This window comes from Sapajus apella, unplaced genomic scaffold (assembly GCF_009761245.1).
Source record: "Sapajus apella isolate SASKATOON/1434 unplaced genomic scaffold, GSC_monkey_1.0 scaffold60, whole genome shotgun sequence".
Classification (NCBI taxonomy): Eukaryota; Metazoa; Chordata; class Mammalia; order Primates; family Cebidae; genus Sapajus; species Sapajus apella.
This window is the reverse complement of record NW_022437000.1, coordinates 10,618,246-10,632,084: the sequence shown is the minus strand read 5'-3', so window position 1 is coordinate 10,632,084 and position 13,839 is coordinate 10,618,246. Positions and strand designations below refer to the sequence as shown.

Sequence of the window (13,839 nt, the reverse complement as noted above, 5' to 3'; positions counted from 1 at the left end):
CCTTCCCCTTCTGACCCTCTCCCCGCCAACTCCTGCAGGACTCAGCGATCCAGGCGGGGACACGCCTGATGGTGACGGTGCAAGAACCACACTCAACGCCTGCAAAGCGTGCACTGTCGCGCTGGACAGGAAGAGTGCCACCTGGTGGCAGGAGGAGGGGGCACATCTGCAGGACAGGCCGCGGCTGGGTGCACGCTCTGCAGGTGTGCCCGGCAGCAATCCGTCCTCACTGTTACATCTAGTAAGGCCAGAGCTCCAACAGGTAAATGACACTCCCCCAACAAAGGAAAAGGCATGTTGCCTCCACGCTACATGGAACCTGAGAGGAGCTGGGAATGAGGCCATTACAACAGGCAGGTGAGAAAACTCCAACTTTAAAGAGCCTAGCTATCTGCTTAGAAACAGCAGGGGAGTGTGCATGCCAGAGAACTGTTGCTGAGTGCAAATGTCCATGAAAACAAGGACATGAATACTGTCCCCTGCAGTTTGCTCACTGCACAGGTGTCGCAGCTCACTCATTCACGCGTTCATCAAACACCCATCCGGTGGCTACGCCTTGCCAGGCCGTGTGCCAGGTACTGTGTGCATACGACTAGAAATGAAACCGACAGACTCTCATGGGGCTTACAGCTTAGATGTGGAGACACATGAAACACACAATGTGTGAACACACAATGTGTGAGCACACGAATGTGGATTTTAAATGATGGCCCGTGCTGTGGGAACAGAGGAAAGATAGCAGGGAGAGCCCATTGGAAAGTTTGGGGGCAGTCAGGAAAGTCCTTTCTGAGGAAGTGATGCTTAAATGAAAGCCCAAAGAATAAAAAGGAGCCCCCAAGTAGGTAGCAGGAGGGAAAGTTCCAGAGAGAGGACAAGGTTTCTAAAAGGCCCTGAAGTAGGGGAAGGCCAGCACCCGAGGGTGGGGTGAAGGGCAGAGTTGCACAGAGCGGGGGAGGAAACCAGACTCGGGTTTTATCGAGGGCAGTAGGAAGCCATTAAGGGGCATGGAGGCGGGAGGGAGGCTCTGCATCTGCCCTGAGGATCACAGGCTGTCGAGGGGAGGGAGAGTGAGTGTCGTCCTAGCAGGCTGTGTGGGAAGCGGTGGTGGAGAGCAAGGGCACACACAGCATTGGAGAGGGGGACCTGCCAGGATGTGCGAGGGACCCAGAGCAGCCCAGGGTCCTGCTGGAGCTTGTGGGTTTCTGCAGGGGGGGTGAGGACCAAGGGAGAGGCCTGCAGGCGGCAGGGGATGGGGAGGGAGGAGGCCCAGAGCTCCATTTTGAACATGCACGGCTTGAGGTGCTTGTGAGACACATACATAGGGTTGACTCTGTGTCAAGTTAGCGGTTTCTGTGCGTAGCTCAGAACACAGAATGGGGCTGCAGAGGAAATGAGAGGGTGCCCGGCACACACTGCATTTTCTTTCATGTGGAGGACGGCTTCATCTAGGCAGGGAGTGAAGGGAAGGCAGGAGCTTCATGGGAGAGATGTCGGGGTGGGGGGAAAGTGGGATTTCCTGGGAGTGGAGGGGAGAAGACAGCATTTTCAGGAGGAGAGGCTGCTGCCACACCCTGCCCTGCTGGGGACAAAGGGCGACCTGGGACCAGGTCAGCTGCTGTATCCGGTCAATTGCGGACGCTGTGAGCTTTTCTGTATGTCACCAAGCTCCCCCACTGTGTGAAGAGACATGCAGTGTCACAGGTAGAGAAAGATAATCACACACACTTCAGAGATGTCAGCATTGTCAACCTGAGACACGTCATTCACTCAGGACAAAGAGGCTGTGGGTGCTCCTTACAAGGTAAGCATCGGATGCTTTGCAAATCTAGTCCCAAAGGCACAGAGGAGCACTCTGAAGGGGACAGGCTTCCTTGCTCCCTGCTGCTCTCCTTTTCTCTAATATATTAGTCATTTCAAATGAGTCCTATAGAATAGCAGTGTGCCTCTTAGATGTCTGCAATGTGATTTCCACAAAGAGCCCCTGGCCGAACAAGCCAGGTCTACAGTTGAACAGAACTTCCCAGAACTAAATTCAGTTAACTGAACTACAATGGGGGAAGTGAAATATTTCACCCGGAAAGAAAACTGTCTTCACGGTTTGATTTTACTGGAGCTGCAAAACACTAAAAATTCTGGTTTTCATCAGTAGCAGGATGAAAAATGTAGTTAACAAGAGAAGAATCTAACAATTTCACTCCAGAGGAAAAGTCAGAGAACTCCGTGGGAATCAAGGTCATTCCTATTAAACTACAACCACACACACATTTTCCAAAGGCCATTGTGGTGGACTACTTTTTGTATAAGAAGTTGCTTTAAAAATGTTGATTTGGAAACAATGTGTCTCACAGGTGTAATATATATATATAATTAGAGAATTTCAGTTGTAAGCTTTTAAAATTTTTAGCTGGTAACATTGACCTGATACCATTCCATTCATTTTATTAATTTCCTCATCAGCCTACAATACAGATCAGGAATTAATTTGTTTGCAGTTGATGTATACTAGTAAACCACTGGTTTACTAACCAAGACTTGAAAAGCAAGAGAAATGCCAGATGTAGGTGACAGGGATGGAGGCAGCAAACCACCTTGCCATGTGTGTACCTATGCAACAATCCTGCATGATCTGCACATGTACCCCAGAACCCAAGGTGCAATTAAAAGAAAAAAGAAAAAAAATCAAGATGGCATATGGTTGTGACTTTATCAAAATGGAATTTAGTTACAGGAATAACGGCAACATTAGCCTTTGATCACAGTTCTTTAAAATGGATTATTTCTTTTAATTGAGATGGAGTTTTGCTCTTGTTGTCCAGGCTGGAGTGCAAAGGTACAATCTTGGTTCACTGCAACCTCCACCTCCTGGGTCCAAGTGATTTTTCTGCCTCAGCCTCCCAAGTAACTGGGATTACAGGCATGTGCCATCATGCCTGGCTAATTTTGTATTTTTAGTAGAGATGGGGTTTCACCATGTGGGTCAGGCTGGTCTCAAACTCCTGACCTTAGGTGACTGGCCCGCCTCAGCCTTCCAGAGTGCTGGGATTACAGGCATGAGCCACCATGTCCGGCCATTAAAGTGGAATATTTTTATGCTTTTGTTTTTAACATGTCATGTTCTGCCCCAGAAAAAGAAAAGTCAAAACATACCATTTGCTTAGGAACTATAACTCTCATAGAAACTTAGCCATTATCACAGCTGTCCAGGATAATAAAAAAAATTAAAGGCCAGGTGTGGTGACTCACACCTGTAATCCCAGCACTCTGGGAGGCTAAGGTGGGCGGATCACCTGAGCTCAGGAGTTTGAGACCAGCCTGGACAACATAGTGAAACCCCATCTGTATCAAAAATACAAAATTGGCCAAGTGTTGTGGTGAGTGCCTGTAATCCCAGCTACTCGAGAGGCTGAGGTGCAAGATCACTTGATCCCACGAGGCGGAGGTTGCAGTGAGCAGAGATTGCACCACTGCACTCCAGCCTGGGTTACAGAGTGAGACCCTGTCTCAATAAAATAAAACAAGAAGTTCCCACTGCTCAGACTCTTTGGCAGGTTCACGATCCTGGGAAATACCTACACCTAAACATTTTCAAAATAATGTGGGAATCTGTGGGTTTTCTAACTGAAGAAAAATTGTGAAAGTAGAAGCCTATGAAGTTAAAATTTTACTTTAAAATAGAAACAGAGAAGTGACTACTAGTTTTTGAATAGAAGATATCGCTTCTAATACTTCCAATGATTTTCCCTCTAGAGATGTCAAAGAGAAGTAATCTTCCAAAGACAATTAAAACAGAGACTTTGGCTCAAGCCTGTAATCCCAGCACTTTGGGAGGCCGAGGCAGGTGGATCACGAGGTCAAGAGATCGAGACCATCCTGGTCAACACGGTGAAACGCCGTCTCTACTAAAAATACAAAAAATTAGCTGGGCATGGTGGCGCGTGCCTGTAATCCCAGCTACTCAGGAGGCTGAGGCAGGAGAATTGCCTGAACCCAGGAGGCGGAGGTTGCGGTGAGCCGAGATCGCGCCATTGCACTCCAACCTGGATAACAAGAGCGAAACTCCGTCCCCCCCAAAAACAAAACAAAACAAACCAAAAATCCAGAGACTTTGAATTTGACCTTTAACTGAAATCAAACACTATCCATTAACAAATGTGGTGTTTTTCCTCCCCGAAGGGAGATTGTCAGGAGCAATGTCAGGGAATTTAAAGTAACTATTTTGGAAAGAAGAGGCTGTTAACTTTTGGTCACTGTCACATAGAAAGAGACTATGACCTCATATTTTCTCCCAGTGTCGCCTATATTCACTCTCGTGAGAGAATGAAATATTCCTATTGGCCATTTCACAACATTGAAAGCAGGGGTGTCCAATCTTTTGGCTTCCCGGAGCCACAATGGAAGAATTGTCTTGGGCCACACATAAAATACATTAACACTAATGTTAGCTGAGGATATGGTTAGGTTTTGTGTCCCCACCGAAATTCATCTTGAATTTTAGTTTCCATAATCCCCTCATGATGGGGACCTGGTGCAGGGGAGGTAACTGAATCATGCAGGTGGTGTCCACCAAGCTGTTCTCATGACAGTGCGTGTGTTCTCATGGTATCCGATAGTTTTATAAGGGGCTTTTTCCCTCTTCGCTCCTCACTTCTCCTTCCTGATACCACGTGAAGAAGGACATGTTTGCAAATTTCTTGAGGCCTGCCCAGCCCTGCGGAACTGTGAGTCAATTAAATCTCTTTCCTTTAGAAGTTACCCATTTTTGGGTACGTCCTTACAGCAGCACGACAACAAACGAATACAGCTAATCAGCTAAAAAAATTGCAAAAATGTTTTAAGAAAGCTTATGAATTTGCGTTGGGCTGTATTTGAAGCCATCCTGGGCTGCCCGTGGCCCACGAGTTGGAAAGCTTGATCTTAAAAGTAAAATTCTCTGAATGCTAAAGCTGAAAGAACAGCCTTTTCTGACCGCAAGTGCCAGGCGGGACTGCATGTTTCCCTGCCACCTGAGACAGATCATTCTCAAGTCAAGCTGAGTCACCTAACATTACAACGTGGAAGAGCATCTTTGCTGACTCAGGAATGCACCACCAGGTGGCAGGTGGGTCCACACTCCGGTGTTTGCCGGCTTCATAGACTTTCATGGGCATTTGTTTGGACCTTCGCTGACGGCTGTCCCTTATTTTTGCAGATAATGCAGCCATCTGTTTTTGTCACCAGCCACTGTCACCTGTTCAGTTGTAGCCTTGGCTGTGCACAGGCTGAGAGGGCAGATTATCGAGTTGGCTTAAACGTGTGGGTGTAATAGAGGAGAGAGGCCCCCACCCTGGATTAGGTTTGTGGAATTTATCACCTTGACACAGAGGCAGCGATGTCAGCTCACATCTGTTTCCAGAATGTGCAGCTCAGATGTTTCGCTGAAGGATGGCATTCACTGAAGCTGCAGCAGTCAAACCGCACTGTGTGGCGTCCATGGGGTTGTGATGCTCATGGCCTTACAGGGCTTCAGCTGCCATCCCCAGCTTCTGTGTGGACCCCAGAGAGCACCCACTACCCGCTAATCTACCTGGACCCACTGCACCCTAATCCACTGGCCTACTGGATTCATTCATAGAGTCATTTAGCAGAGAATCCCAAGAGATCTGGCTGGGATTGGGCTTCATCTGAAGCTTAGAACACACCCTTCCTTTTGTTTCCATTCACTTACCGTCAGGTCCAGGTGGTCCAGGGAGCCCGGGGGGTCCTGGAAGCCCCGGCTTTCCGTCAAGTCCGGGTGGGCCTGGGTAGAGTGCGGGGATGCCGGGGTCTCCGATGAAGCCTTTGGGTCCCATCTCACCCGGCAGGCCTCTCCCCAGATCTGAAACCAAACAGCATTCACAGGCAGGGTGAGTCTCCCTCCCATACTAAACCCTTGCCTTTGCGTTCATGTCCAGAGGGACCCGCCAGCAGGAACCTGGGGCTCATGGTCCTGTCAAGAAGCCATTGCTACAGTTCATTATCATTTTCCAGCCTTAAAAACACCCCTCTTCTTGCCCCTCAAATAATGGCTTGATAGTTGTGGTCAACACTGGGCAACAATACCCGATGATTCTCCGTTCTCTTCCCAACCCACTGGTGGAAGCATGCCAGCTACTCATCATGGCACCATCTAACCTAGCCGGGGAGTTACTGTCCTATGTGCAGGGGTTCTGTGAAGATTTCCAAAGCATGTGTATGGTGCTCCCCAGAGCTGCTAAGACTAGTCAGTGGGGAAAAGTAACAACGACATAGCTATGTCGTCAAGGAAGGCTCTCTTGTGTGTGCTCGGACCTGAGGGCAGGTGCTTTGGGTCTCAGGTGTTGATATCACGAAGCCACATTACCTTCAGCTCCGATGGAGATGCCAGGTGGGCCTAGGGGGCCCGGGTCTCCTGGCTCACCCTGGCTTCCTGGCTCCCCTCGGGCCCCTGGGAATCCTGGGTCACCTCTGGCACCTGGAAGTGAAACAAGTCCCACAATAAGAACAAGACCGTGGTCTACGGATTGCAGCTGGCATTCGCTTTTGCATTGACTACGTATTACCAGATGCTCCGCATGCTGCGGGGGGCCTGCTAGGGAGTTAAGATGGTTAATACATGGGGTGGTCTCAATTTTTAGGGGGCTCATTCTCCATCGAATGGGGTGACACAAGATTCCTACAAATATTAAACGATACAGAATGTCAAAAAGATACAGGAAGGCCTCGAAGGAGGGGAAGATTATTTTGGGGAAGACCTGATATCAAGGAGCCACAGGTAATAACATTAATAGAAGTGAAGATGTTTTGAGCCCTTACTGTGTGCAGAGGGCCACTCAGCGTTAAGTGCTTTCTGGCGGGAGTGCTGGGGTGCAGGGGAACGGAATGAGTGGAAGTCAGGTGAGGAAGTAGGTGAGCCCAAAGCTCAAAAAAGAGGGATTAGCGTGGCTGCCAGTGCTGCTGGAGGCCTGGGGGCGAGGCGGCCTTACTTCCCTGCACCTCACTCTGCCCCGGGCCCCAGCTTCAACCCCATTAGGCTCTTTTTCTCACCCCTGGCTGCTGGATGAATAACAAAATTCAGCTTTTACAAACTTTCATCCGTGAACAAACAAAGACAGAGCGGTACGGCTGTGTCCCTCTGCTGTGGAAATAGCATCGCTTTACTGTAGAACACATTTTTCTAGAATTTAACTGGGAGAGATGAGAGGAAAGAGAAGAAAATAGGACTTTCTATCAGGTAGGCATTAGGAATTTCTAGGAACACCCTCGCTCTGCATGCGATCTTATGAAATGCCTTAAAATAAGGAGAGGACTTGCCCTCTTGACTCTGAAGTCACACGTGCAAGGGGCGGAGAGCATGACTCCTGTGCATGGCGTCTTGTGCTCAGGCAGCTGCACGCCAGGCGTGCAGGAGGCTGCGCTCCGCAGACAGAGGCCCCGGGCCTGAGACTGGCTCCTCCACTTAAACACAGCTTCGGCAGGGACTCAGCTGCCCTGCGCCTCCGTCTCTCCCTCGGTAAAGGGGGCTAAGTCCCTCTCCACCTCTCTGCATCACCGGAGGGGGAAACGTCCTGAAAAGTACCACTAGGACAAGTTTGAAGGTCGCTCGGCACACGCTGCGACCTACACACGTTAGCCACCATTATGATTCAACAAAAAGACCAGAGAACATTTAAAGCCACTGACCTTCTCACTTGTTTGGAAGAATAGCAAGATTACTTTTATCTCTAGTTACCTTGGGATCATTTTTTTCAATACGAACCCCTCTCTCCTTTTTGCCTTTTGACAAGTTTATGCAATGTTATGTTGAAAAAGATACATTTACTGTCTCTTTTCCCTGAGGGAATCTACTCAGTAGTCAACCTCTGACTCTAAGAAACCCTGGAATGCAAGTCGGTCACATTCCAGCTCACCAAGACCTCGGGAATGTTGTCCAGTAGGAAAGGCGCAGGCAACCTCCGCATTTCTGAATCTGCTCATGGGAAAAAACGAATTTTGAAACCACCCGTCTTTGCAGCGTGATTTCCAGGAATACAGTGCAGTGAGCAGGGAGGGCCTGGGGAGAGCTGGGCTCTCAGTCAGCGACATTTTTAAAAAATGCAAAAGAAACGCCGTCAGCATTGACTTAAAAATCATGTTCCTAACATCTCAAAGAGAATATTTCCGTTTAACAAAATCACTAATAGGGAGTCAAGTCAAAGCGGGCTCATGGCCCTTTCTAGTGGGTCTTGGGTTTGGTAGCCAGGTGGGCACCACGGATGAGGCAGGAAATGCCAGCTTCACAGCTACGGGCATCACGGAAGAAAAGTATGAGTTTCAAAATATCCCCATTCATGGCTCCACACCTACCCAGACAGACATTGTAGGGGCTCCTTGAGGCACTGCCCGTGCCCTGATCTGTTCTGTATTTTCATCAGCATTGGATGAAGACATTCAAACACCATTATCAAACTGACAGACAGCTTGTACCTAAGCAGGGAAGCAAATTCTCAACACCTCGGCTTAGAGGACAGTGAGACCAGGTGACCTGCTGAGTTCACGAGGAAAACACCAGTGTCTATTTCGAAAACCCTGCCCTTCACAGTGCCTGTCTGAGGTATATGTTTCAGCTTGCAGCTCACTCACACCGTCAGGTGTTTGCTGAGCGCCAACCCTGCACCTGCCCCGTTCCAGACACTGGGAATACAGCAGTGAACATGCCAGGCTGAACTGGGTGCAAGGTTCAGAGCTGAGTTCTCCAGCTGCAGGACTGGGATCAGATTTCCATATGATCTTGCCAATTTGCAAGGCTGAGCTTTAATAACAAGATGAGCATTAGTGACGACACGCACAAAGGCCTTCGTTTACACTCCAAGGTCAACTGTGACAGTGGGGAGTGGTCGTTTATGTGCAGACTATCTGGGGATTTAGTTGCCTTGAAGCCTGAAAGCATGGGCCTATTCATGGTTATGGGTTATGATCAATTCCAGGCATCGGGCTGACAAGCAGAGGGGCTTAAGAACCTTGGCACATTTGGAGAAAAACTCCAAAGGTGGCCGGGGCTGCTGCCACTGGATTTCTTTAGTGATAGTCCAGATGGCAGAAGTAGAATGCTGCAAGTTAAGCAGAAATGAAGGAATTCCTCAATGGAGGGGATTTCTCACTTGTAGGTGGTGAGGACTGCCTCAGGCACAGGCCACACGGAGGTCTCCCTGTGACACTTTTAAGCAGGAGGAAAGTTGTACATGAGATTGAGATTCTCCAACAGTGAGGTTCTAAGTTTCGGTTTTGTTTTGCTTAGGAAATCTGTCTTGGAAGTTCATGACTCTGTGTCCCCAGCAGGAGAGAATGTGTGCGTGACGCTGAGCTATGCGGGTGAAATTGTTCACACACCTTTTGCTAGGGAAGGGTGAGGGGAGTAGGCAGGTAGTCCAGGGGGTCCTGGGTCTCCGGTTTCTCCCTAGAGAAAGAAAAGAGAACAATAGAAGGATGTGAGAACAGCCTTTCGGAGTTTTTCACAGGATGGGTATTTCCAAAGAAGACTGAGCATGGAGCATCCAGTTAGCAGAAGCAGCCATTTCAACCAGTGCAGCCACAGGCAGTGCCTGGGGCAGCATGCCCACGCCGGGGTGGCAAAGCCTGGCATCCCAGCCACCAGCCACCGGGGCCCAGAGAGAACAAGTCAGGCAGGTGCCCATCTCATTTTGAAATCCTTGTCGAATGCCAGGGGACTGTGCTTTCTGCTGTTCAGACTATGACATTTTGGGCAGTGACAGCTGAGCCGTCTGCTGAGGCTGGGCTGGAGAGGCTGTGACTGCAGGACCGCAGTGTCGTAAGGTAGCGTTTATGTGCGACCTTCACCTCTTTGAGCCTCGCCCAGCTCAGAAGTCCTCTCCAGATGTGCCCCCAGCCAGGTTCCCCACGGGTGAGTTCCCCTCTCAGCTGGACCAGCAGCACTTGCCTGGTCCTCCACCTGACGGTCTCCCCTCCCTGCCAGCCCAGGAATTACTCACAGAATCCACATCCTCCATTGGACACCAGGGGCACCTCATCCTCTTGTTAAATAAAGCCTGCCTCCCTCAGGCCTGCTGGCCCCCTCCGTGCTCGAGTGCACCCCTGCATGGCCCTGCGTGGCAGGCGACACCCTCCTCCCCAGCTGGGAGCACACGTGGCTCACACGTCATCATCCACCTTGTCCGCCCAGTGTCGGGTGCCGTGTGTTTGGGGATCTCATGCTTTTTAGGACAGGGGATTCCTCCACAGGACACTGTCAAGGAGGAGTAAGGCCAGCCAGGGTGGGTGAGACCCCATGAGAAGCAAGGACAGGAGAAACGGGCTCACCTTGGGACCCCGGGGCCCATCAGAGCCTTGATAACCATCCAGGCCTCGGCTTCCCTGCAAGAAAGATGTTTGCTTTTAATTTTTGTCTCTGTAACTCCCCAAAGTGACCGCAATAGCATTATTATAGCTCATAAAATTAACCGCAGTTCATTACAATCATGTATTAACCCAGTCTGTGTCCAATTTCCCCTGACTTTGGTCTCAAAAGTGTCTTTTTAAGGTTGCTTTGCTTGAACCAGGAGCCAAAAAGCCCAAATATAACATTTGGCTGCTATGCCTCTCAATTCCCGTTTTTTTTTTTTTTGAGACAGAGTCTTGCTCTGTCACCAGGTGCCAGGCTGGAGTGCAGTGGCGTGATCTCTGCTCACTGCAACCTCCGCCTCCCAGGTTCAAGCAATTCTCCTGCCTCAGCCTCCTGTCTCAATTCCCTTTTAATTCACAATAGTCCTTTCTTCCTATGTGGTTAGTATCATTTTGCGGTTGTTGAAGAAACTTGGTCATCTGTGCTGCAGATGCTCTGTGCGGTGGGCTGTGGTCGGTCTCACCCTCGTGGGGAGGTACAATCGGTTCTTCTAACCCCGTGTTTCCTCCACGTGAGTCATTAGGGCTGGAAGCACCCTAGGTGCAAGTTCCCCTTTTCAGCAGGGATTGTTTGCGGAGGACGCTGGTACCTCTTCTCCTACAGAAGGTAACGCGTGCCGGGTCGCTTTTACGATTGATCAGTGGGGTCAGGTGTTGACAACCCAAACCAACTGCTGAAACCCTTCCCCAGGGTGGGTTTTGAAAATTTTCATTTAATACCAAAATAGATGCATTAAAGTTTCTTAAGTTAGAATTTTTTTCTCTTCATTAAAAAAAACTCTGCTGGGTGTAGTGGCTCATGTCTGTAATCCCAGCACTTTGGGAGGCAAAGGTGGGAGGATTGCTTGAGCCCAGGAATTTGAGACCAGCTTGGGAAACATAGGGAAATTCTGTCTCTACAAAAAATACGTAATGTAACCAGACATGGTGGCATGCACCTGCAGCCCCAGCTACTTGGGAGGCTGAGGTGGGAGGGTTGCTTGAACCCAGGAATTTGAGCTTGTACGGGCTAAGATAATGCCACTGCACACCAGCCTGGGCAACAGAGCAAGACCCTGTCTCAAAACACACACACACACAACACACACAAACACACAAAACAAAAACAATTGTCAACACTAACATTTGTTTTCTCATTCCCTTGAACATTCATTGAAAGAAAAAGTTTGCCATTGAGTCCTATCACGAAGTATCTGGACAGAAGAGTAAAGCTCTCTAAAAATCTAGCAATTGATTCCCTTTTAAAGGATATGTGCGGTTCAGCCCCTGAAATTCAGAATGTCAGACGCCACAGGTATAAGAAAGGTCATTCTCTGATTACTTTCGTGTTTATCTTGCTATCCAGGAGCAGGTGCACTGAAAGTCATGCCGTTCAGACTGAATTGGGATGGGCTTCACTTTGTGCGTTTTGATGTGGTCCTATGGTTTGGACCCAGACTTTCTCTCACGCTAGGTGGAGCTGAAGACTCAAAAGTAAAGGCAAACTTCTGCGATTGTAAAAATGAGATCCTGTTTAGAGGCCACGTCATGAGATAAGCTAGGAATCCTCAAGGACCTGCCACAATGGGAGCTGGCAGCTGGACACTCAGTGGGAGCCATAAACACAGCCACAGACTGGCCAGCTGACGGTGCCCCAGAAATTAGTCAAATCTGAGCTTCACTCTGGGCCACAAGCATCACGCGCCCATGCTGCGGCATCCTCAGCCAACAAAACAAGTGCCACAGACACCACGTGTCACTCTCTCTGCTGAAGGATGCAAGACAGCGTGGGCACTTTGGAAATATGTCTGCAGCATTTGAAATGCACTGGGTATTACAGAATACCCACCTCGGAGGGGCGACAACTTAAGGAGTATTCAGGATTCCTCTGAGGCAGCCAGAACCCCAAGAGCCAAAGCAATGAGCTAAAAGTCTCCATTGGAGTTCCCAGCGGCAGGTCAATGGGCTAGGGGAGGCTGAGGATTATGTATGACTTAGGGAGAAAATGCACCCTCAGGGTTCATCTGAGACCACTGGCAAGTGGAACCCAAATAGGCGGGAACCCTAAGTCAAAATGACGACGGGAACTTTTTCCACTCTGTTTCTCAGTGGCAAACACAACAGGGTCAGAGGCGCAGGGGTGGCCGAGGAGAGATCATCCAGGGTGCTCCCAGGGTCAGGCTGGCGACCACCCTGGGAAGGAGCCACTGGGGGCTCCACGGGGCTCCTTGAGACCCTGCTTCCAGGTAGGAAGTGCATCACAGAGCACACCCCTAGGGGAGCTGAGGTCAGGAGACTGACGTGCAGATGACTATTTAGAAGGAATAATTGTGAAGGGCTTTGAAACCACGCGCTCCTTTCTCCCTGGCCCTCCCCAAATCTAATAACACATCACTAATTTGAACTCAGTGAGGTCATACATATGATTCATGGGAAGTTCTGGTTATGCAATCTTAGAAGTACGAGGTCGATTTTATGTTTTTCAAGGTTGGAAATAAGTGGAGTAAGGAAAAGCCTTACGCAGAAGTCCTTAGGGACTAGCTGGAACAAACAGAGGAAAAGAACGTATGGTCAGACCCTTTTAGGGACATGCATGCTTCTGAAGCCTAAAAGTAGTCTGCTGTTTCTCGTGGGGTGAACTGGCCACTGTCACCTTTCTGTTGTTCGTTTGCTTGTTGTGCCTCTTTAGTTTCAGTGGCCGAGGGAGCACCTGTTAGGCTGAAGGGAATGCATGTGCCTCATGAAAGAGGCGCCTCTGCCAAGAAACCCTGCCAGCCTGCAAATGAGATGCGATTTAGTGCACAACAGTAAAGACCAAGACAGTTCCGGAAAACACCTCAATCTGAGGTCACGTCCGCCACTTCTAGCTTTGCCGAGGAAACCTAAGCACACCCACAGCGGGCTCCGAGGCTGCATCTGGTGAGAGCCCACGTCATCCACGCTGCAGCCGGCGCAAATGCAGCATCCCTGAAGTCCTGGACAGTCCTGAGAGAGGACAACGGTCCTATTGAGGGGGACTCCCCACAACACGATGCGCACTGGCACGGCATGTGTTCTTCACAGGAGACTAGGTCTCAGTGAAAATACAGAATGACACTGTGGACAGCATTTACTCAGTTACTAAAGATATGTTTCCCGCAGAAAGAGGAGGGGAAGCCATGTCTAATTTCTCAGAAAATTGGATATAACCAAATTCATAAAAGCTACGTCTTCTCTATTCCTTTTTAGAAAAGGCTGGAACTAATAGAAGTTCTGATAATCTCAGTAGGGATTATAGGTGGCCGGTTCTCTGTTTACGGACAGGAGGCCAAGTTCCTCCCCAGGCTGTCTTGTCTCTTCTGGCTCTCCCCATTTTGATGCACTGTTTATGTTACTGTTCGCACTTGCTCCTTGGAGGCGCTTTTGGTGTCTGGGGGGAGGTGTCAGGTGGGGACAACGGGAAGTCATGGAGTCAGCCACCTGGCCGGT

At 49.4% G+C, this 13,839-nt stretch overlaps 1 protein-coding gene across 1 annotated transcript in view; it reads right to left on the bottom strand.

Annotated features, from left to right (window-relative positions):
- Nucleotides 1–13,839, bottom strand: part of COL4A2 (collagen type IV alpha 2 chain) — a 197,899-nt gene that overhangs the window by 50,242 nt on the left and 133,818 nt on the right. Inside the window, exons 17-20 of the mRNA XM_032246202.1 lie at nucleotides 10,312–10,365; nucleotides 9,364–9,430; nucleotides 6,359–6,469; nucleotides 5,705–5,854 (exon numbers count right to left, since the gene is read on the bottom strand). Of these exons, the coding sequence (XP_032102093.1) occupies nucleotides 5,705–5,854; nucleotides 6,359–6,469; nucleotides 9,364–9,430; nucleotides 10,312–10,365 (382 nt within the window). The remainder of the gene's footprint in view (nucleotides 1–5,704; nucleotides 5,855–6,358; nucleotides 6,470–9,363; nucleotides 9,431–10,311; nucleotides 10,366–13,839) is intronic.